The following is a 24,864-nucleotide window of genomic DNA, read 5'->3' as shown; positions in this document are numbered from 1 at the left end:
GGCTAAAATTTATTCTGCTCCATGTCTTTGCTAAAAAAAAAAAATCCCAATATGTGTAAGTTTATTGGTTTATGTGGAAGTTGTAGCGTTTACAAATGGCAGTATAGATACTGTAATTTTTTTTTTCTTAACTAGTACTGGCTGCAATCAGCGACTTATAGCGGGACTGCGGTGGACATTCTGACACTGGGGAGAACTGACTTTGTGACACTGACATCCCCTGTGACACCAATACAGTGATCCGTGCTAAACAAAAAAGCACCCTCACTGGGCAGGAAATGGCTAACATGAAGGGCAATCAAAGGGCTAACTGTGTTATGTTTAACTGTAAGCTCTGTTTGTGCACTTCACTGTAATCACACTGCTTTGGATGGCAGTTCTGTGCACAGCCATCCAAGGCAGTGTGCAGGAGCTGACAGGGAGGAGAACTGTATTGTTTACATACAGTTCTCCTCCCCGTCAGAGATGCTCGACAATCACCGGCCGGCACCCAGTGATTGACGGCCACAAATGGCAGCGCAGGTAGGGCACATGCCCACTTCCTACCCGTAATTGCAAAGTCACGTATATATACACGAGATTTTGCGCACTTGTGCCACCCAGTAGAAGTATATCTACTATAGAGTTGTTGGGAAGCAGTTAACACCGAAACAGAAAAAAAAAACAAAGGTTGCAGTGGACTGTGGATAACTGGATGAAAGTGATATTCAGTGATGAATCAGGAATCTGCATGGGGCAGGGTGATGATCCTGGAACTTTTGTTTTGGTGCCATTCCAATGAAATGTACAAAGATGACTACCTGAAGAAAACATGAACATTTCCACAATCATTGATGATATGGGGTTGCATGTCAGGTAAAGGTACAGGGGAGATGACCGTCATTAGATCTTCAATAAATGCTCAAGTTTATATTGAGATTTTGGACACTTTTTCTTTGCTCCATCAATTGAAAGGATGTTTGGTGATGATGGCATCCTTTTTCAGGATGATAATGAATCTTGCCATAGGGCAACAGCTGTGAAAACTTTCCTTCAAGAAAGACATATAATGTCAATGGCATGGCCTGCAAATAGTACAGACCTCAATCCAATTGAAAATCTATGGTGGAAATAAAAGAAAATGGTCCATAAGACTCCAACCTGCAGAGCTGTTCTGGCAACTGCAACGAGAGAAAGTTGGAGCCTGATTGATGAAGAACACGGTTTGTTAATAGTTAAATCCATTCAGAAAATTCAAGTTGTTATAAAAGCCAGAGGTGGTGCAACAAAGTACAAGTGGTGTACTGTAGTGTTTTTCTTGTTTTTTTTTTTTTTTTTTTTTTTTTCATGATTCCACAATATATTTCTCCAGAATTGAGTGATTCCATATTTTTTCCCTCTGTTTGATCTGCAAAAACAGTTGCAACTGGCTACAGTTTTCTTTTTTTTCTTTTTTTAAGTGTTTCTTAAAGCCAGAAGGTTGGAATGTTAAATGAAAATAGTTTTGAGGCATGTCTGTGATTTTAGTTGTTTTTTTTTTTTTTATTCTTTTTACACAATTAAACAGTTGCATGAACATTTTCCAAGAGTGGTGATTCCATACTTTTTGCCAGGGGTTGTACGTCAGCTCAGCCTTTCTCAAAAAAGGAGACAACTCCCCATTTACTTTGCTATGATGCTTGGAGAATTCAGGGTAGATAACCAGGTCAAAGCTGCGAAACACAGAATCAATGGAGGTCAAGGGCCCCCGAGGGGATGTAACTGGATCAGAGAACAGTGCTGAAAAGATCTAGGTTTTAGTGACTAACATGTGATGTGCCCCCATGTCTCTGTGCCAGATCCAGGGCTGCAGGGTTGTTGGTAAGTAACTGAATAGCACTTCAGGTGTATATATGATCTTTGGAAAATTTCTGGGTAGCAGACCATCTTGACAGGACCCTCTGTGACTAGCCAAAATCTGAGGATAAGGGGCCAATCTGTTTTTGACCCCCATACAAGAATGGACTTGGTGCTGTTGTAGTGATCCCCACCCTGTGCTGTGGGGACCCCCTACTTCCTTGACTTTAAAAAGGGAATTCCTGCCTATGCATCCCATCAGGAAACCCGAATCAATCCTTTTTAAAGGATGGTCACTGCTGACATGCCTTTTAAAACAAATCTCTTGTTCCTGTCCTTCATATACCGGAGTTTGCTGGAGTGTCAACTCCTTTTAGCACATTGATGGCTTTTAATTGGTCTGCACTTGCAGCCAATCAGAAGCATATTACATAGTCACACTTCCTGCTGGAGAGAGGGCTACCCACTAAGCTCTTACAGTTAGGAGAATGTTTTGAGAGATTATACATTTGTAGTCATAATAATGGTGTGTATAGGCAAGGAAATTCTTATTCGGTGATTCCTTTTTTTTTTTTTTTTTTTTTATCGGGGGGAATAGGTTGAAAACCCAACTACAGTAAAAAAAAAAAAAAAAAAAAACCTCTGGTGTGGAGAAAAAGTTGCACTTGTATGTAGTGTGGTCTCCACTGCATTGCATGGATTAAATGCTTTGGGAGACTGGTTGCACAAGATAAGTATTTCACCTGAATCCTACACCTCTAGTCACAACAAACAAATTGTGGAGGGGACCCCACTGCAAGAATAATGGTTTTTGTGTTCAACTTTAGAGTCCATTCACACTTGTGCGACTTGCCATGTGACTTTGGTGTCCAAAGTCACGTGACAACTATTGAGCGAAGTCCCTAATTGTAAATAATCATCTTTGGCAAATAACAAATCTATACTGGACGAGGGTGCGGTTTCCCTACACACCATTTGTCCAATTGATGAATCTAAGATATATAACCTTTATTCAAATATATAAAAAATGTATGCTCAGCTGTAATTAATGCCTATTGGAGTGGAAATGTACTGCGCACGACAATATAACTGAATACCATTGCAATTATTTACCTTACATCCAAATGGTTAATAACACCTGACCAAATCAAATACCATACCGTTTTAGATGAAGTGACAGCATACAAAGAGGCACTGTAGTTTGATCCTAAGCCTATCAGCTGGAATATATGAGGAAATGGAGTTACCCCATGGACAAAACCAATTAGTATAATGCAGTGTTTCTCAACTCCAGTCCTCATGGACCCCCAACAGGTCATGTTTTCAGGATTTCCATTATTTTGCACAGGTGATTTGATCAGTTTCACTGCCTTAGTAATTACCACAGCTGTTTCATCTGAGGGAAATCCTGAAAACATGACCTGTTGGGGGTCCATGAGGACTGGAGTTGAGAAACACTGGTATAATGGATAAGCCCCATACATCACCATATTCAGTCAAAAATACCTCACTGGCTTGAGGAATGCAAATGATGCACTGTAAAACACAGTACAGACCTCTCCAAAAAAAGTTGTACCCCTATGTTTCCCAGTGAGTACCATTCCAATGTGTGTGACTTGAAAGTAGTTCCTGCACTACTTTGGTATGAATTTTACAGTGAATGTAAAATCGCACCAAAGTTGCACTTCAAGTTGCACGATTTTGGAGATGCGCTTATGTGAATGAAGCTTTTAGGTTGGCCATACATTAAGCAATTTTCTTTTCAACCACTGTGCTATTGTATTCTGACATTGGGAGGTTTCCCTGCAATGAATACAATGATTACAGCTGCCAGCTATAGATGGTTGCAGTAATCGTATAAAAAAATAAAAGCGGACAGGCTGGTTGTACTGAAGTCAGTTGATCAACTTCACTACATCCAGCCTGCCCATCAAATTTCAATCATCAGTGTATGACTGGTTTAAAGTAGAACTATAAGCAAAAAGGTTTTTTTTTTTATTTTTTATTTTGGATAAAGCAAGGTAGGGTTATAACCCCTATCAGATGCTTTTTTTTCACCATCTGTGCCCCATTTCGGAGATTTCTCTTTACTTCCTGTCCCATTGCCAAACAGGAAGTGAGGAAATCCCTGCAAATTCAGGGAATTACTTGAGGACCCCCAGGGTCCCCAGAGCTACTGTCCCTATTGGAAGTTTTCCCCTCTATTACTTTTTTGGGGAAAACCCAAATTTTGGGATTTTCTTTACTATTATCAGTGAAAGTAAAACGGGACAAATAGAGAGGGTGACAAACTGATCGGGCTCTGACGTTTATTCTTCAATTGCTTTGTTACTGTAGTTTTTTGAAACTTTGTAAGGAACATCTATTCATTGTTCATCTTGGTAGTACTGCTATGACTTTCAAATGAGATGTATTATCTCGAAGGAATCCACTTTGGGACCGTCCTCTTCTTCTTTTTTTTTTTTTTTTTTTTTTAACAAGGAGTTGAAAATTCTTCCTTTTTTAAATGATTACAGCTGTTTTATAAAGGAAAATTTTAACTATCAGGTAAGTGAATCTATCTTAATGATGATGCAAAAAAAAAAAAAACAAAGTCTACAAAACTGTTTAAATGCTAAATCTAAATAAAACTGATGTTTTATTGTTGGGTAGATCCAAACTCTTTGAAACCCCTAAGATATTTATACCTTTTATACCTGGTGGTAGAATTAATTTTGGTCCAAAGAAGCCTTGGATTCAAAGTGTACATTCCTCATTACCTTGACTCCGAACTGGAGGACTGCTGGGTTCACTGAAGTTGCTTAGATGGTTAACCAAGAAAACTTGTAGGCATCATAAGGTACCTATACATTTGCAAAATTTTTAGCCTGTGCACATTGGTGGACCTCATGGCTTCCCTTCATTGCAAACCTGTGCTTTGCTTTAAACCCCCTATCCCTAGTGGTATACTTACTTTGTTCCTCTGATTCATTCAGCACCAGGTGCTGAACAAAATACCTGATATGTTTGAGTAAAGAGGACTCCTTCCCTGTGACGGCTCTGAGCCAATACCAGACAGGTTTTTATTGTTGGCGTGCAAAGAAAAAAAACACTAAAAGCAGAATGTATGAAGCACAGATTTAATTGTGTTTAGTTTTGTGTACAGCATGCATAAGGGATTCAGAGTATCCCCCCTTTTCAGAGTATCCCCCCTTTTCAGAGTATCCCCCCTTTTCAGAGTATCCCCCCTTTTCAGAGTATCCCCCCTTTTCAGAGTATCCCCCCTTTTCAGAGTATCCCCCCTTTTCAGAGTATCCCCTTTTTCAATTAATTTATACTCTTTTATAAAGTAAATTTGTACAAAACACAGCTTAGTGGGCATACCCAGGCGTAAAGGATAAGTTCACCTTTAGACCAAAAATAATAAATGCAAATATTTTTGCAGGTAAAAAAATGTGCATTTATTATTTTTGGTTGCAGGAGCCTGTAAAGCATGGCATCATCGATCAGCAGATCAGTGGTGTAATACAGGTCTCCTACAGACCTGTCAGTATATCTGCTTGCCCGTATGGGATGTACGGGAAGCAAAAATACTGACAGAATCCATTAACTACAACGGCGCTCCACAGTGCCGTGGTAGTTCATTGAGAACTACAAGCCAACAGCCGTTATAGCTGTTGGAACTTGTAGTTCATTCATTCACAGAACTCTTTGAATAGAGTGTGGCCTTGCGTGGCTCTGCCCAAATGGCCACGTCATTCATTTACAAAGTGACCGCTTGTATGGGGAACTTCTCCCTGTACTGTTACAGGGAAGAGGGGGGATCGAGAGGCAGCTGCAGCATGGGAAACATGTTACATGTTCCACCCTAAAAACGGGTGAAACCTGTTCCCAAAAGTGAACTCATCCATTAAGGTACCAGAAAGGAAAAATCAAGGTGTTAACAGTTGTCAAGCGAAGACCATATACTTTAAAGGAAATATAAATAAAGCTTCCAGTAAGACCTTGTTACTCACTCTCTGAAGGGGAAAAGCTTGGAACGATTGAATGAAGTGCATACCAAACTGCTAAAATTGGAGGGATCCTCCGTTTGCTTACCTGGCATCTGGAGCAATCATACGAATTATCCCTCAGGATCCCTCTAATTTAATCAGTACTGTTGAACAAAGCATATAATGGACTAAGTCCTGATGAAGGTTGTAGGTTTCTATTGTAAGTGAACACTGCTTCTAAAATACAGTTTGAGATTGACATGCCTTGTACATCCATCAAAAATTCTGCACATACTCCCAGGCTAGCCGGGGCTGGCCTTGTACTGTCAAACCCACGATTTTGCAATATATGACTTGACTTTACCCCGATTGTTTCTTTTTTCACTTTTTAGGGGAAGAGCTCGTAAAACTAGGCTCAGAAGATGAACAGGGCTGGTGCAGAGGACGCCTCCTCTCCGGGAAAATCGGACTTTATCCGGCAAACTACGTGGAGGATGTTGTGTCCTGAGACTTGACCAAGCCTTGCGTTTCCATTAAGCTGTGTGCGCGTGTGGCCTGAGTAGTCGTGAAGACTGGGGCAAACTTATGAACATTGGATCCTAATAGTGAATCCATTGCTGCTTTTACCATTTTATTTTAGACATGCAGTTATTTCTTTTCTTTTTTTTTTTTTTTTCTTAATAAAACAACCCAGAAGATATTATATCTGGATGTTCTCAGCAGCATTATGAGAAATAAAGGGAAAGTTCACCCAAAACTGAAATTTTAGTGATGGGAGAATGCTAGAGGAGTGACTCCAGTGTGTCTCTATACTGTATAACTCACTCAAGCAGTGAGAGATCTCTTCTTGAGTTCCCAGCTCTGCCTTCCCGCCATGGTTGATGAGAAGCCTCACGTTGGCCACCATATTCTTCATAAAGATGATGGATAATACAGCAGGAGTAACGATATTCCTTTTTGTTTCTATAAAGTGGCCGGGGCAGCTCTCTTACCAAAGGAAATAAATGAGTGGGTATCTAAGCCCACCTGTATCCACCAAAAACTAAGATCCAGTTTTGGGTGAATTGACACTTTAAAGTCATTCAAGGGTGTAAATACTTAGTTCTGGGATATGGAGGATGTTGAAAAAGTTGAGAAATTTCCAAAAGCATAAAGATCATGCTAAACGCCATTATAATTGGTGTCAACATACCGTCCTCTTAAGGTTGTGACCTGTAACGATGTATTATCAGATATGTAAACGCCAAATGGATAAAGCCCACGGGTGCCAGCCTCTTTGCCCTTCATGTCAGGGATTAAGCTGTAATGCCCTATATGTCCAAGTTTGCGCAGCTAGCGAACAACTTTGTGAACAAATGGACAACTTTAAAGGCCGATGCCAGAGTTCAGTTTTGTACAGTTACTGGCACACGTACTTACTGGCTTCTTGTATATCTTGGGGACTCCAGTTTAAAGGTATCCCATCTAGAATTTCAAATCCAAGTCAAAAAAGAGGCCATTACAAAGCCAAAGTTACACGTCTGGGATAAGGTAGAATAAAGACATAACTAAGAAATCCAAAAGAGCCGACAACTCCTTTTTATGTCCTCATTAGTGGGGACACTTAAATTACCGTCCTCAATGGACTTTCTAGAAGACATACTGAACTAGAATATTCCACTTACCGATGCCAACCCAAAACTGAAATCCACGTTGGATGGTGTTGGCCTTTAAATTTCCCACCTTAGCACAGCAAACACCTTGTAGTCTGTTACGAAGGATTTTTAGTTAGTGTACTATTGCCTTGGTTGCTGGCAGAATTGGAAATGCATTGATCTACAAAGTGTCTCCAGTCTCTGGTAGCCAATGGATTTAAAGGATTCCCAAATAGTTTTTTTGATTTTAGGATTTTTTTTTTCCTGATATAATTTTGGGATGATAGGTGTCTGTTACTTATTAAATGTTGAGATTGAATGATTTATTCGAAAAACTGTTATTGAAGAATAACTCCTCCGAGTGTGTTTTCTCGCTCGGTCAGTGGTCAGGTATTTGTCTTTTGATAACCCCCCACAATTCAGGAAGCCAATGAGATTAGCATGAGGCTTTTAGAAGCACTTTTTATGCTGGTGAGACACACGAGTAGGAAGATTCAATATTGTGCCATCGCATCATGCAAGTGACCTTATTGTGAAAAATGTATTTTGTATTTAAATAATAATAAAAACCATATTGTTTTTATCCACAGTTTTCATTTGCTTTTTGTGTCTCCTGAGATCCTACATGAATGGTGTGAATGTGAAAGATTCTGGGCAATGTGTCCTTTAAAGAAGTAATATACATTATATGGCCCAAATGAGCTTTCTGGCCATCGCATTCCTAAATTATGGGACCCCGCCCCCTATTTTGCGGATGTAACCTCCTCCACCCTTCTGGGAAGATTTTCACAAGGTTTTGGAGTGCGTCTTTGGGAATTTGTGCCTACTTAGCCAAATGATCATTTTGGATATCCGGAACTGATGTTGGATGAGAAGACCTGGCTTGCAGTCAGCATTCCAATTCATTCCAAAGGTGTTCAGTAGGTTTGCGTTTAGGGCTCTCAAGATCCTCCACACCACACTCCTGAAACCATGTCTTTACAGATTAAGTTCACCTTTCGTTAAATGTTACACCCTGAATATCGGTGTAACATATTACAAACTGGCCCCGCACCCCCCCAATCCCCATTGTGACAGCTAGCAAGGGGATCTTCTCCCCCATTTGGAAACTCGGGCACTGCCCGAGGGCCCAGGGTCAGTAGGGGGCCCCATGAGATGCCCCTGGTACCTTTTTCATAGGCTTTTTTGAGTTTGGGCAAGGACACAGGGGCCCCATGATCCCCTATTGCCCAGGGGCCCCATGAGTTGTCAGTCCGCCCCTGCCTCCGCCCCACACTATTGTCCTCTGCCCTCTCCTCGCATCACAAATTCCCCCTCCCCCCCCCCCCCCCCCCCTTTAAGAGTAGTGTTTTCTGCCCTCCACATCAACCCTCCCACAGCACTGCCCCCCCCCCCTTTACATCACCTCTTTGCAGCAAAGCCCCCCATCACAGCACTTACATCACCCCATCACAGCTCTTCCCCTTTTACATCACCCCACGACCACATGCACACAGCACTGCCCCTCTGTTTACATTTTGCACCCCCCCCTATACATCACCACATCACAGCACTTCCCCTTTTAAATCACCCCTCATCCTGTACATCACCCGACCACCACATGCACACAGCACTGCCCCTCTTTAAATTTTGCCCCCCACCCCCATTTACATCTCACACACATCCAGAGTGATGTCCCTGGCCCCCCTTCACTCTCCTACCTTAGAGCGGAGAGCAGGAGGCAGAGCATTTCTGGATCGGGTGTGGGAAGCACAGCACATTGAACAGACCTGCTTCTTCCCCCCCCCCCCCCCCCCCCCCCCATCCTCTTCCTCTGCGATAACAGCAGAGCGGACAGCAGGAGACAGAATGTTTCTGGAGTGAGTGTGGAATAACCGCACAGTATTGAACAGAGCATGGGAGCTATCCTAACATTTCTGGATCACATGCTGGAAGCACACCATTGAATTGAACACGGGACGGCGGGGGTTAACTTTTTACTTTGACCAACAGGTGATTGGCTGCTAGGACTGCCCTGCGTCCAATCAGCCGCTGGTTAACTTAAAAAGTTAACCCTGGCAGCTCCCGCACTCTTTTCAGTGCTGTGCTTCCCGCATCCGATCCAGAAATGTTATGACAGCTCCCGTGATCTGTTCAATACTGTGCTGGTATTCCACACTTGCTCCAGAAATATTCTCCTGCTGTCCGCTCTGCTGTTATAACAGTGGTGGAGGATGGGGAGAAAGAAACCGCTCCTAAATGGTGTGACCGGAACCAGATGAAACAGTGGCTAGGTCCGCATCCGGACCGCGGTCCGCCATTTATTGATGCCTGCCTTAAAGGATACATTCACATTTCAGGCTATGTGGCTGTCTGCTTGTAGTCCTCAATGAACTACCATGGTGCTGTTGAGCACTGTGGTGGTTCATTGATTCTTCCTGTTGGTTTAAAATGATCTGCCTGTATGAGATACGAGCAGATTACACTGACAGTCTGCAGGAGACCTGCGTGGCACCAGCGATCTGATCACCAGTGCAATTCGTTCCAGGCTCCTAAAATAAAAAATAGTAAGTCCTCATGCACACTGGACGTTTTTACAGCGGCTGTTTTTTGGCTTTTTAGGTTTTTTTTGTTTTTCTTTTCTACAGCCAGTAAACTTCCCAGCATGTTACTCTGTGTCCATGCACACATAGACTGTGATCAACGTTTTTTGGCTGGAAAAACCCCCCAGGACTAGTAGGTTTCTAGAGGAGTTTTTTTTTTTAGCTGTAAACACTCTAACGCTGAAAAATGCGGTAAATTGCGGCAAACCAGCATTTTTGGATGTCTTTTTAACTTAGAAAAAAAATTATGCAGCATTGTGAACTGATACTTTTTAAATAGCATTCAAGGATGTATAAGAATGTGTATAAAGCCAAACTCCATACAGATGTAATGTTTTTGTGTAAAATGTATTAAACACAAGCAGTGTTGTGTAGCTGAATTTAGATTGGTTTCAAGTTCTTGTATTGTTTTGTACTGCAGAGCTCAGTGTTAAAGTAGTGTTACTAGGCCCTGGACCCTGCATTTACTATATCTGGTCCCCCACAGTACACAGAACATGAAAATGCAGTTAATTTAGTAAATGTAACTGCTGCTGAGAAAAGGTTTTTATAGCGGTCTTGTGAACTCTATTATTATCCAGCTGAGCACTGGTTAGAGCATGTAGAAGTTTTCATTTTCCCCTTATTGTCCTATGAGACTGCAGGACCCCTGACGTTTTGTCTGGACAGCGCTGATTGGCCCTGTGCTGATCACATGCACTCTCCCAAGAGAAAAAACAACTTTCTAGCAATACACACCAAACTGAGCATATGCAGCTTGCCCCCCAGGCTCTGTTCTATCAGGAAATGGATTGGGGACAGTATAAGAAGGGGAGGATTAGAGAAGACCGGATCAAACATCCTTTTTACACAATGCATAGGATTAACACCTTAGGTTCCACAGTGAGTATAACAAGCGTGCTTTACTGCATATACAGACTGTCTCTTAAAGTGTTACTAAGCCCATAGCAGTAAAATCAATCAGTTGTTCTGCAGTGCTCATTTATTGACAAGGAACATGCTGACTGGGAGAGAAGGTAGAGTGACAGAGCATTGAACTGCTGCTGTGTCTATACTGTCCATTCACAGGCTGGGACAGGGGTGTGGGGTAGGATTCTTCACTTATCTACTGAAGAGAAAAGTCAGGTCTCTGGTTTGGCTGTGCTGTACGAAGTACAGTGAAGGAAATAAGTATTTGAACCCCTGCTGATTTTGAACGTTTGCCCACTCACAAAGAAATGATCGATCTACATATCGAATGTTCGGTGTCTTGTAACACTGAGAGACAGAATAGCAACAAAAAAATTCTAAAGAAATGCATGTCTAACAAATGATGCACTGATTTGCATATTCAGGAGGGAAAGAAGTATTTGATCCCCTTCACAAAACATGACTTAGTACTTGGTGGCAAATCCCTTGTTGGCAATCACAGAGGTCAGATGTTTCCTGTAGTTGGCCACCAGGTTTGCACACATCTCAGGAGGGATTTTGGCCCACTCCTCCTGGCAGATCATCTTCAAGTCATTAAGGTTTGGTCGCTGACATTTGGCAACTCGAACTTTCAGCTCCCTCCACAGATTTTCAATCGGATTAAGGTCTGGACACTGGATAGGCCACTCCAGGACCCTAATGTGCTTCTTCTTGAGCCACTCCTGTGTTTGGAGTCATTGTCATGCTGGAACACCCATCCACGACCCATTTTCAATGCCCTAGCTGAGGGAAGAAGGTTCTCATCCACAATTTGATGGTACATTGCCCCGTCCATCATCCCTCTGATGCGGTGCAGTTGTCCTGTCCACTTAGCAGAAAACCACCCCTAAAGCAGAATGTTTCCACCACCATGTTTGACAGTTGGGATGATGTTCTTGGGGTCATAGGCAGCATTCCTCCTCCTCCAAACACGGCAAGTTAAGTTGATGCCAAAGCGCTTGATTTTGGTCTCATCTGACCACAACACTTTCAACCAGCCCTTCTCTGCATCATTCAGATGTTCAGTGACTATTTATCAGTCTAGCAGACTTGTATGGACAGAGAAACTGTAAGGTAGGACTACTAAGGGGGAAGGAGAAAGTTGCCAAAGAAAAATTTCAGAGTATTTAATTTATAATGTCCACTATGCCATACTGCTTGGTTCACATTGAGAGCAAGAGAAAAGACGTCAAGCTATTCCACACCATAGACATGAACACCACGGTAAGTCCAAACAAAATGGTAGTTTAAAGGGTCATCTTATCCAATTTTATTCCTGACAGTTGTACATGGACTTTCCAGACTGGGTAGGCGATGTCTAATATAAGATTTTATCATGCTCCTGGCCAAGAGTTATAAACCTGTACAGCTTGGTATAGAAGATTGCTTGCTGGCTCACAGTCTCCAGCACAGCCTTTGTTGGCCATTGGTTCCTTTTTCAACTCTGAAAAACTGTACCTCCAGTCTGCCACCTATAGACTGCCACCCAGGTACCTAAAATCCAAGTTGGCATCCTTCACCTCACCCTGAGTACGTTAACTCCATCTAGATCACGGGGTGTCAAACTGGTGGCCCTCCTGCTGTTGCCAAACTACAAGTCTCATGAGGCATTGCAAGATTGACAGTTACAAGCATGACTCTCAAAGGCATGATGGGACTTGTAGTTTCGCAACAGCTGGAGGGCTGCCAGTTTGACACCCCTGATCTAGATCAGCCCTTCTATAGGGCAGCCTTTCCCATGCTTTTTACCCCAGAAGAACCCCTAAAATGTTCAAGTCTCAAAGGCACCCTTACCAAAACACATTCATTAGGGGTTAATGGCAAAATTGCCCCTTACATTAGTGGTCAGTAGGAAAAACGCCACCCCTCAGCTAAAGAGATCTTTGGTATTGGGCCACTGGCTCTGTCAAATGATGATGGACCCCAAATTATCCAGGCACCATCAATCTCCCACTCTTTGTATATCTACTCCAATGGTAAGACTAGTGCTGACAGGTCCACCTGCACAACCTGCCTGTCCTCCAATGGTAAGACTTGTGCTGACACTTCCACCTACACACCCTGCCTGTCCTCTAGTGGTAAGACTTGTGCTGACAGGTCCACTTGCACAGCTTGCCTGTCCTCCAAGGGTAAGACTCGTGCTGGCATGTCCACCTGAACAGCCTACCTGTCCTCCAATGGTAAGACTTGTGCTGACACGTCCACCTACACACCCTGCCTGTCCTCCAGTGGTAAGACTTGTGCTGACATGTCCACCTGCACAACCTGCCTGTCCTCCAATGGTAAGACTTGTGCTGACATGTCCACCTGCACAGCCTACCTGTCCTACAGGGGTAGGACTTGCGCTGACATGTCCACCTGCACAACCTGCCTGTCCTCCAATGGTAAGACTTGTGCTAACACATCTACCTGCACAGTCCACCTGTCCTCCAATGGTAAGACTAGTGCTGACACGTCCACCTGCACAACCTGCTTGTCCTCCAGTGGTAAGACTTGTGCTGACAGGTCCACTTGCACAGCTTGCCTATCCTCCAGTGGTAAGGGTAAGACTTGTGCTGACAGGTCCACCTGCACAGCTTACCTGTCCTCCAATGGTAGGACTTGTGCTGACACGTCCACCTGCATAGCCTACCTGTACTGCAATGGTCAGGTTATGCGATCATTCACATTGCCCAGGATTGTGACCCGGGATAAGAAAACAACTGCTGCAGAAGTGATTGCAGATCTCAGTCTCAGTCTTCACCGGACTCTGCTCATGGGACTGAGACTGAGCGCTGCAGTCATGCTTGCAGCAGTTGTTTTTCTTATTCAGGGTTACAAACCCCCGCAATGTCCTATTATGTCTCTCGGTCAGTTATCCATATCCACCGCACTTATGCCTATCAGATGACATTTTCCTGGAAACTATATATACCCTTATAACCTGTGATGCCGTACCTAGTGACACGGCACATATATAGGCAAAGGGCGGTATGAATGCCACTCAATTGCAGGGTTTTACTGTTCCCCAACCTCATTTGTGAATGAGCCCTCAGAGCAGGGTTTCTCAACCAGGGTTCCCGCAGAGGTTGCTAGGGCTTCTTTGAGCGATTTCTTCCTCTTAGATTTGTTCCCACTGACTTTATTTTGTTAAGCTATCTATAAGGAGCATTCTTCCCACTGACACCATTGGTCCTTTTAGCTTTCTGGAAGAGGGTAATTCTTCCCCATGACCCTAAGTGTAAGGAGCATTCTTCCCCCCGACCATCACACTAATGTATCATGAGTTGTAGATATAGTCACTTTTAGCAGAGGTACCCTGAGACCGGAAAGGTATGTCCAGGGCAAGGGCAGACTGACCATTTGGAAACTCAGGCACTGCCCAAGGGCCCGGGGTCAGTAGGGGGGCCCATGAGATGCCCCTGGTACCTTTTTCATAGGCTTTTTTGAGTTTGGGCAAGGACACAGGGACCCCATGATCCCCTATTGCCCAGGGGCCCCATGAGTTGTCAGTCTGCCCCTAGTCCAGGGTTTCTCTGTGTTGAAAAGGTTGCCTTAGGCATTTCAGTGTATTACTGCATCTACTGTCACCAGTGCTGGGTGTTGTTATTGTATCCACTGACACCTTATTATTGCATAAGCCAGAGTTAGGGCTTTTTATTGTGTCCACTGACACCAGTGCTGGGGGTTATTGCATCCACTGATGCCAGTGCCGGGGGTTATTGCTGCGTCCACTGATGCCAGTGCCGGGGGTTATTACGGCATCCACTGATGTCAATGCTAAGGGTTATTATTGCATTCACTGATGCTAGCGCTGGGGGTTATTATTGTGTCCACTGACACCAGTCCCGGGTTATTATTGTGTCCACTGACACCAGTCCCGGGTTATTACTGCTTCCACTGACGCCAGTGTCGGGGGTTATTACTGCATTCACTGACGCCTGTGCCGGGGGTTATTGCTGCAGCTGCAGACACCAGTGCCGGGGGTTATTACTGCGTCCACTGACACTAGTACCGGGGGTTATTATTGCTTCCACTGACGCCAGTGCCAGGGGTTATTACTGCGTCTACTGACACCAGTGCCGGGGTTATTACTGCGTCTACTGACACCAGTGCCGGGGGTTATTACTGCATTCACTGACGCCAGTGCCGGGGGTTATTACTGCATTCACTGACGCCAGTGCCGGGGGTTATTACTGCATTCACTGACGGCAGTGCCGGAGTTTATTACTGCAGCTGCAGACACGAGTGCCGGGGGTCATTACTGCAGCTGCAGACACCAGTGTCGGGGGTTATTACTGCATTCACTGACGCCAGTACCGGGGGTTATTACTGCGTCTACTGATGCCAGTGCCGGGGGTTATTACTGCGTCTACTGATGCCAGTGCCGGGGGTTATTACTGCAGCTGCAGACACCAGTACCGGGGGTTATTGCTGAGTCCACTGACACCTGTGCCGGGGGTTATTACTGCGTCTACTGATGCCAGTGCCGGGGGTTATTACTGCGTCTACTGATGCCAGTGCCGGGGGTTATTACTGCAGCTGCAGACACCAGTGCCGGGGGTTATTGCTGAGTCCACTGACACCTGTGCCGGGGGTTATTATTGCATCCACTGATACCAGTGCCGAGGGTTATTACTGCAGCCGCAGACACCAGTGCCGGGGGTTATTACTGCATCCACTGACACCAGTGCCGGGGGTTATTACTCACCACTGACACCAGTGCCGGGGGTTATTACCACTGACACCAGTGCTGGGGGTTATTGCTGCGTCCACTGACACCAGTGCTGGGGGTTATTGCTGCGTCCACTGACACAGTGCCGGGGGTTATTGCTGCGTCCACTGACACCAGTGCTGGAGTCATTACTCAGTCCACTGCCACCAGTACCAAGGGTTATTACTGAGATGCCCACTTTACAGGCTGTGATTGCTTACCGGGCACAAGGGGCGGGACCTTGCTGTGATTGGTCAGACATGGGAGCGGACTGTTTATTAGAGCAACGCGCACCTGCCGGCGCTCTCAGCAGCCAATGGCAGCGAGGAAATCTGTCCACAGCAGGTTCCGCTACGAAGGTTTGCTGACATTCTTACAGAATACAGCGATGATATCTCACGGGGGAGTCTGATAACATGGGAGTGTCGGGAGGCGGAGCCTGAATGGAATGGTCTGTGGGCGGAGAGAACAAGGAAAGGAACATGAGAGGGGCGGGGTCCAGTGAAGATGATATACAATAGGGAGTGACTTTGGATGGTGTGTGGGCGGAGGATATTGTGTTCTGCGGGATGAAGAGCTGGGGGGCGGCGCCCAGTGAAGATGATGGGCAGCAGAGTGACTTGATTGGTCTGTGGACGGAGAGAATTAGGAAAGCAAGCTGATGGGGGCGGCACCCAGTGAGCATGGTGGGCGGGATGGTGTGTGGGCGGAGGGTTTAGTGCTCCTGAAGGACCCCGTGTAGATAATGGGCGGGGGGAGTGGGCTTGGTTGGTGTGTAGGCGGAGGATGCTTTGTGCCAGGGAGGCTGCGAAGGCGGGACCTAGAGAAGATGATGGGCGGGGGATGTAGCTTGGTTGGTGGGTGCGGAGGGAAGAACTGAAGTTGAGGGGCGGGGCCAAAGGCAGTAATGGGGGGGATGTGAAGTGATTCATGAAGTTTATCGGTGCTGATCGAGGGGGTGTGGCTTGTAAAGGGACGTAGGAGGGAATAGTCATGTGGGCGATTGGAGACTAGAGATCACGGAGGGGAGTGGCTTGTGTTCAGGTGGTGGCAGGTCTGAAGCCGCCATTGGCTGCGATGGCAAAAAGCAGTGATTGGCTGACGGCTAACTTCGTTGTGGAGAATATTCCGAGATCTCTGATTGGCCGGCTGCCTGTGTGGCTGTGTAGGGTGTGCTGAGCACTGTGATTGGAGGAGAGGCGGAAGGGCCGTATAGTGAGGGAGGAAACATGGCTGCCGAGCCGACTAAAGCGGAGATTCAATCCGTGTTCAAGAGGCTGCGGGCTGTACCTACCAACAAGGTGAGGGGGAGAGGAGCCGAGGCGGAGGGGAAGGCCTGGCCAGCACATGGTGGGCCTTTTAGGGTGTCATGGCCTCCATGTCTGCCAGGGACTGGTCAGCCAGGCTGTGAGCCTGGACTCTGCTGCTGTCAGAGGACTACAAGTCCCAGCATGGAGGGGGTGCATGTCAGGCCTCTGTAGTAGGGTGTCCTGTGGGAGGAGTACTCTTTTTAACCCTTCCACTGCCGGGCCTGGCAATCCCCTGTCGTGATCTCTGTCCCGGGGGCAGAGACCCCCCCCCCAATCGCGATCTCTGTCCCGGGGGCAGAGACCCCCCCCAATCGCGATCTCTGTCCCGGGGGCAGAGACCCCCCCCCAATCGCGATCTCTGTCCCGGGGGCAGAGACCCCCCCCAATCGCGATCTCTGTCCCGGGGGCAGAGACCCCCCCCAATCGCGATCTCTGTCCCGGGGGCAGAGACCCCCCCCGATCGCGATCTCTGTCCCGGGGGCAGAGACCCCCCCCAATCGCGATCTCTGTCCCGGGGGCAGAGACCCCCCCCGATCGCGATCTCTGTCCCGGGGGCAGAGACCCCCCCCAATCGCGATCTCTGTCCCGGGGGCAGAGACCCCCCCCGATCGCGATCTCTGTCCCGGGGGCAGAGACCCCCCCCAATCGCGATCTCTGTCCCGGGGGCAGAGACCCCCCCCCAATCGCGATCTCTGTCCCGGGGGCAGAGACCCCCCCCCAATCGCGATCTCTGTCCCGGGGGCAGGGACCCCCCCCAATCGCGATCTCTGTCCCGGGGGCAGGGACCCCCCCCCAATCGCGATCTCTGTCCCCAATCGCGATCTCTGTCCCGGGGGCGGGGACCCCCCCCCAATCGCGATCTCTGTCCCGGGGGCGGGGACCCCCCCCCCAATCGCGATCTCTGTCCCGGGGGCAGGGACCCCCCCCCCAATCGCGATCTCTGTCCCGGGGGCAGGGACCCCCCCCCCCCAATCGCGATCTCTGTCCCGGGGGCAGGGACCCCCCCCCCCAATCGCGATCTCTGTCCCGGGGACCCCCCCCCCAATCGCGATCTCTGTCCCGGGCTCTGAGGCTTTTGCTAGGTTCACACCTATGCGTTTTGCTCGAGTACGAGAGCCCATTCATTTGAAAGGACTCCCGTGCCCGTGACAAGCAGGGAAAGAAGTTCCTGCACTTCTTTGGAAAACGCAGCCTCGGTTCCCAGTGTGGTTGCGATTTCCAGTGCGTGCGGTGTGCTATTAGAACTAATGGCACCCGCCCGCGGGTTCAAATTCCTCTGTGCGGGTGTGTGTGTGTGTGTGTATATATGTATATATTTTGAAATTTTTATTTATTATATACTGGTAATGGCGGCGATAACTAATAAAAGGCACTGACACTGTACTAATGACACTGGGCAGGAATGGGTTAACATCTGAGGCGGTCTGTTTGTTAGGGGGTGCTTTTATTGTGTGGTGTATTACTAAGGGATGTGCTGCTTTTTATCTCTCTGCTTTGCACATTCACAGATCTCTCTCCTGTCAGCTGCCCCACTGATCGCCAAGTCCTGCCAATGAATTGCTGGCTGGGACCCAATGATTGACATGTACGGGAGCCAATGACAGTGCGGGCAGGCAGGCGCACACTCCCCACCCAGAAATGCAGAATCGGGTATATATACATGATTCTGCACAGAGCGGCCGCCATGTAGCCGTCAATCTGCTATAGGGCGGTTGGCAAGCAGATAAAGACTGATCACTGCGGATCTCTCTCCTTGTGCAGGGTGACTGGTCTTGTCTCCACCCCCTGCTGTAGATCTCTGCACGTTAGCCTGTAGTGGGTGGAGCCTGCTGGGCCCCTCCCACAGCTCTCCACTCTGTACAGCCCAGTGATAATGTCACTGCTTTAACAAGGTCATATCTGGGTTTGCAAAGGCATTTTGGCCTCATGTGCACTGGACATTTTTAACACAGCTCTTAGGGGCGTCTGGCATTTTTTTTTTCTTTCAGCCTCTAAATGTGTGTGCATGGTAGCCTATGTGTCCAGGCACATACAGGCAGTTAAAAAAAAAAAAACACTGACCGTGCGTCCAGGAGCAGCAGAGTTTTGGCAGGAAATATGCTTGATGCATGTACATGCTGGGCGCGTTTAGCACTTGAGTGTTAATTAATTTCACTGATTAGAAGAATAATTTATTCTAGCCACTGAAATGAATTACCGCCTGAGCATTTGACACGCCTCAATGTGTTGCATGCATTTACATAGTTAGTCTGGCTGAAAAAAGACAAAAGTCCATCCAGTTCAACCATAGGAAAAAAAAAAAAGTTGATCCAGAGGAAGGCATAAAAACCCAGCAAAGCATGATCCAATTTGCTCCTGCTGGGAAGTTTACAGGTGTCAAGTGTTTATTTCTGCCAATACTGCTGCCAGGAGGATGAGGCCTAAATGCACACAAAATGGATTTTATATCCTTTGTGGCTTTTGAGGGGTTGGCCAAAATTTGGAAACGCTCCATGATTTGCAGGTGTGAAAGTGGCGACGTGTTTCACATTGAAAGCGGAGGCGATGTAGCAGTCTTCTGCTTCCGCTGTGTGACGAGACACCTAGCTAACAGGTGGGAAGTCTCACTTTCGTCATTCACTGCATGCGCTGCTAGAGTCATGTCAGAGCTTACTGAGCTTCAAAGAGGGCAAATTGTTGGTGTCACTCAGCTGGTGCCTCTGTGACTGAAGTTGCCAATTTATTTGCCATGTCGGGAGGCACAGGGTCAAAGGTTATGACGGCGTATACAGATTCCGGGAAAACGGCGCCTGATATTTATAAGTGCGGTCGACATGGTCAACTGACCGAAAGATATAAAAGGACATTGCGCAGGATTGTGACCGGGAATAAGAAAACAACCGCTGCAAAAGTGACTGCAGAGCTCAATCTCAGTCTTCACGGGAAGCCATGTAACATGCATGCAGTAGCGGGGGCATGGATCTGAGCGCAGATGGTGTGTTTTCAGGTCCATGCCCTCTGATCCTGCACACGTGTCAGAGCTAGCCTCAGGTATCTGTTTATTATGTGATCACATCATCAACTTGCCTTATCCTGGGGTAGAGCCGTGACCAATCAGGAAAGTCCAGCTCAGGTCTGGGAGTATTGGTGGCCGGGATGGGTGACAAATCCTCCTGTATTAGTGCACAATGTAAGATTTACTGTTCTGATGGTTATCAGAGGAGGTGTGTCACTTCCTTCCTCCCCCCATTCAGAGTGCAGTGTCACACAAAGGCTGCCATTGATTGCTCATGACAATGCAAAGTCCCCTCATCAATGGACTCCATAGCCTGATCTGTTGTTCCTTTTTAGGCCTCATGCACATTGGACGTTCTAAAAACGCCAGTTGCGGTAGCTGTAAAATGCCGCGTTAAAAGTGCGAGTTTTGTTGTGCTTTTTAGTGGTTTTTGTGCTTTTTAGCAAAATGTCACTCGCTCATAAACGCTCATGAACACCTTATGGGGACTACACACATCCTGAGTTTTATTAGAGCAGCCATTCCCAACCAGGGACGGACTGACCATTTGGAAACTGGGGCACTGCCTGAGGGCCCGGGGTCAGTAGGGGGCCCCATGAGATGCCCCTGGTACCTTTTTCATAGGCTTTTTTGAGTTTGGGCAAGGAAACAGGGGCCCCATGATCCCCTGTTGCCCGGGGGCCCCATGAGTTGTCAGTCTGCCCCTGTTCCCAACCACAGTTCTTCCTTAGTTTGTTAGGGGTTCATGGAGTTGTGGTTAATCGACTTCCTATTCGATGGTGCCTGCATAGTTCCCAAGCCAATACCACTTCAATACCGGGCACTTTTACCCCCTTCCTGCCCAGACCAATTTTCAGCGATGTTGCACTTTGAATGACAATTGCGCGGTCATGCAACACTGTACCCATGTGAAATTTTCAACTTAACCACTTGCCTACCGTGCACCTATACCCCCTTCCTGTCCAGGCCAGCTTTCAGTGCTGTCGCACTTTGAATGACAATTGCACGGTCATGCAACACTGTACCCATGTGAAATTTTCAACGTAACCACTTACCTACAGGGCACTTATACCCCCTTCCTGCCCAGGCCAATTTTCAGTGCTTTTGCACTTTGAATGACAATTGCGTGGTCATGCAACACTGTATCCATGTGAAACTTTCAACTTAACCACTTACCTACCGGGCACTTATACCTCCTTCGTGCCCGGGCCGCTTTTCAGCTTTCAGTGCTGTCGCACTTTGACAATTGCACGGTCATGCAACACTACCCATATGAAATTTTTATAATTTTTTTTTCACACAAATAGAGCTTTCTTTTGGTGCTATTTAATCACCGCTGAGTGTTTTTTTTTTTTTTTTTTTTTTACTTTTTTCTAAATAAAACAAAAAGCACCTGAAACTTTTGATGCACTTTTTTCATTTCTGTTATAAATTTTTGCAAATAAATAACATGTCTTCATAAATTTAGGTCGAAATGTATTCTGCTACATTTCTTTGGTGAAAATAATAATAATTGAATTTGTATATCTTTTCAAATGTTTCTATTTTTTTTATTACAGGTTTTCTTTTTTTTTACTATTTTATTTTTCAGCACACTGTGGCCAAAGCAGTACTATGTTACCATAGTAATATTGAGCTACTCTGGGCAAGTGACCAGATTTTTTTTTTTTTTTTAACACATTAGGATTGCTAATACCAATGTATTTCATTGATATTTGCAATCATTGTTACTGAATGAAACTGATTCATTCAGTCTTTTCTTGTGATTAGCTGTGCTTAGGCAAAGTTGATCACATGATACAGATGGACTGTGATTGGCCCTGTCTGTATCATGTGACTGCCTTGACCAGTCACCGCTAATATAATTGTATACAATGGATGCATTACAGGAAGCCATCCATTGTTTACAATCGACATGTAATCTGCTGTGATTGGTCACATGACACTGGAAACGGGCCGGTGTAGTGATATGTCATGGGCTGTGTCCCGTGACAGATCGCGCGGCTGCGTGAGCGGCTCGTTTTGACAGGACGTCATATGATGCCCAGTCACAAGGAGGAATGTCCCGCCCGGCCGTCAATCTGCTATAGGCCGGGCAGGAAGGTGTTAAGAGTCAGTGGCACAACACCAATGAATATTTTTTTTTTAGCAGTTTGTGGTATTCTGATCACCACTGTAAGGGCTTGTTTATAGTTGCAGTCGTGGGGGACGGGGGGTAAAACGCCACAATTGAGCCGCATTTTTACCATCCCTCAACCGTTCCTCTTTAGCAAAAAAGGCCCTGGCCAGGGATGTACACATGCTGCGGCAGGAATTATACCCTCTGTTGGGCTTGATGGATACTGTTGCCTGCCAGAAGACATCCATTCAAGTGACCAGAGCTGTGCTGCAACCGTGCACAATGTACACAGTTGCAGTGCAGTAGACCAGCATTTAGAAGGTTAAAACAAGAGGTGATACAATGCCAGTTTAATGCCTGCCCAATGCTCTCTTAAGAGTGATTCAAATGTGGATTGCTAGTGTTTAAGAGGCTTAAGGTAAACATTCTTCCCACTGGCAACCATTGAATGTTAGCAGGTGTTCCCCCAACCCTGAATCAATTCATGGATTCCTCTGGGACTAAAAGGTTGAAAGGCTGCACTGGATGGCCAGTCAATGCATTACTAATGAAGGTATAGTGGAGGTGGACCAACCCTCATTACTGCTTTCATCCAGGTCCTGCCAACTCCAGACAGTGACATTTATTTATTTCAGGTACTTATATAGCGCCGTCAATTTACGCAGCGCTTTACATATATATTGTACATTCACATTAGTCCCTAACCCTCAAGGGGCGTACAATCTAAGGTCCCTATCTCACATCCATACATACACATACTAGGGCCTCTTGAATTCCGCCACCCACTTTTTAATGGTGGAATAGGAAGGGGCATCCTCCCCTAATGTTTCCATCATGTCCTTGTGGATGTCCTGTCCATTCATTCCCTTTTTCAGCAGGTATTGGATAACTGCACGTTTGCTCACTTTCTCCATCTTTCAGACAATGGTGACCTTCTGCACTTCCGTCTTCAATAATTGAAACAAAGAAAAAGCTATTTGTGACAAATTTGTTATGGAACCTTGCAAAGATATGTACTATTAGTAGCAAAAATAAAATTGGGCTAAGACAAATGCTTCATGGATAGGCCGAAAACCTTTCAGTTGCCCCTCGTAGGTTACAGTTGTTTTGCACTGGTTTCTTCATCTGTTTTTCTTCTTGTTTTTCAGTCATGCTTTGACTGTGGAGCAAAGAACCCCAGCTGGGCCAGTATCCCCTATGGAGTGTTTCTATGCATTGATTGCTCTGGAATACATCGATCTCTTGGAGTTCATCTCAGTTTCATCAGGTAGGTAATTAAACAAGTGGTACACCAGAGGCGAGCAACACATCAAAAAGCGTTTGAAATATTTGGATATTTTATGCATGGGTCCAGTTTGCAGCTGGCCAATGCTCTGGGAAGCTGGAAATCACTAAAGAAGACACTGCTACTCCACTGATCTACACTTGCTTCCAGGTCCCATGCCAAGCAGAGGCCCTGCATTGTGAACACAGGAGGTTGGCCACCCAGGACTGGCGCCATTCAGATAATGCGTCTTCTGATCTGATGAAGTGGATGTGACATCAGTGCCCTGCCTCTCCACCTCATCAAATCAGAGAACACTTCTCATTCATTCAACAAAATGCAAAACATTCTCTGAATGGCGTCCATGCCATGTGGCTGACCTCCTGTGTTTGGAATGCAGCAGGGCAGCTGCTCAGGACAGGACATGGAAGCCAACACAGATCAATGGAGGAGCTGTGTAATTTCAGTGTTTTCCAGCTTCCAGGAAAGCCAGGTATGGTATATGCATAGTTACATTGGTCAAAACTGTAAAACTGAAACTATGCATAAAATACCCATTACCACTAAGCCACTGTGTTGTCCAGTTTATAGAAATGGAAGCAATGCTGACTTATGTCTCTTCTTTAGGTCAACTGAGCTGGATTCTAACTGGAGCTGGTATCAGCTGAGATGCATGCAAGTTGGAGGAAATGCCAATGCTGTAAGTAACTGTTGGTAACCGTCTAATTATGGTGTGGCAACATCAATTTTTCTTTACAGTGGCCTGTCATAAACAGAGCTTATTATTTATTTCAGGTACTTATATAACACTGTCAATTTACGCAGCACTTTACATATATATTATACATTCACATCAGTCCCTAACCCTCAAGGGGTGTCCAATCTAAGGTCCCTAACTCACATTCATACATACACATACTAGGGACAATTTAGACAGGATCCAATTAACCTACCAGCATGTCTTTGGAGTGTGGGAGGAAACCGGAGTACCTGCAGGAAGCCCATGAAGGCACAGGGAGAACATACAAACTCCAGGCAGGTGGTGCCGTGGTTGGGATTTGAACCAATTACCCTAGTACTGCCAGGCGGAAGTGCTAACCATTTAGCCACTGCGCCGCCCCAGCTTACTGGAGAAAAGAGAAAAAAAAAAACACCTTTCAAACAACAACAATCCGTTTACCTAGATATACAGGCAACCAAAGGTACTTGCAAATCTCAGCTTTGCCTGCTCAGAGGTGCGTTTGACCCTGCCTCAATGCTTCCCAAGCATTCCTACAGTTTGTAAATGTAATAAGCAACCTCACTGACCAGTGGGGAAGAGCTTAGACCAGTTGGAGTTACAGAAGTACACAGTGAGGCAGGTATTGTACTAACAGCTCTCACTTTCATCAGCTTGCATCCACCTTCCTGTTATAGCAGTTGCACAATCACACGGACATCAGAGTTTGACCACACTGCCCAGTGCACTCTACAGATCTTACAGACTTGGTTAGGCCTTGTACACATGATGAGAATATCAGACGAATGATCGTT

At 46.0% G+C, this 24,864-nt stretch overlaps 2 protein-coding genes across 6 annotated transcripts in view; both read left to right on the top strand.

Moving 5' to 3' along the window:
- The window catches only part of LOC149429102 (protein kinase C and casein kinase substrate in neurons protein 3-like), a 132,682-nt gene extending 124,679 nt beyond the window's left edge, over nucleotides 1-8,003 (top strand). For all 5 annotated transcript variants that reach the window (XM_089666726.1, XM_089666729.1, XM_089666728.1 and 2 more), the window contains one exon: nucleotides 6,179-8,003. In XM_089666726.1, coding sequence (XP_089522852.1) covers nucleotides 6,179-6,294 — 116 coding nt within the window. In that variant the 3' untranslated portion in view covers nucleotides 6,295-8,003. The remainder of the gene's footprint in view (nucleotides 1-6,178) is intronic.
- Nucleotides 8,004-16,633: 8,630 nt separating this feature from the next.
- Nucleotides 16,634-24,031, top strand: LOC149429101 (ADP-ribosylation factor GTPase-activating protein 2-like; the record flags this gene model as incomplete). Its single annotated transcript, XM_089666731.1, has 3 exons — nucleotides 16,634-16,944; nucleotides 23,216-23,334; nucleotides 23,959-24,031. Coding segments are annotated over exons 1-3 (264 nt in total), but the record flags the coding sequence as incomplete, so codon positions are not given.
- Between the last annotated feature and the right edge of the window lie 833 nt (nucleotides 24,032-24,864).

Source organism: Staurois parvus, unplaced genomic scaffold, assembly GCF_062004578.1.
Source record: "Staurois parvus isolate SC_StPar_1 unplaced genomic scaffold, SC_StPar_1.0 ptg002802l, whole genome shotgun sequence".
Lineage (NCBI taxonomy): Eukaryota > Metazoa > Chordata > Amphibia > Anura > Ranidae > Staurois > Staurois parvus.
This window is presented reverse-complemented; position numbering and strand designations above follow the sequence as displayed.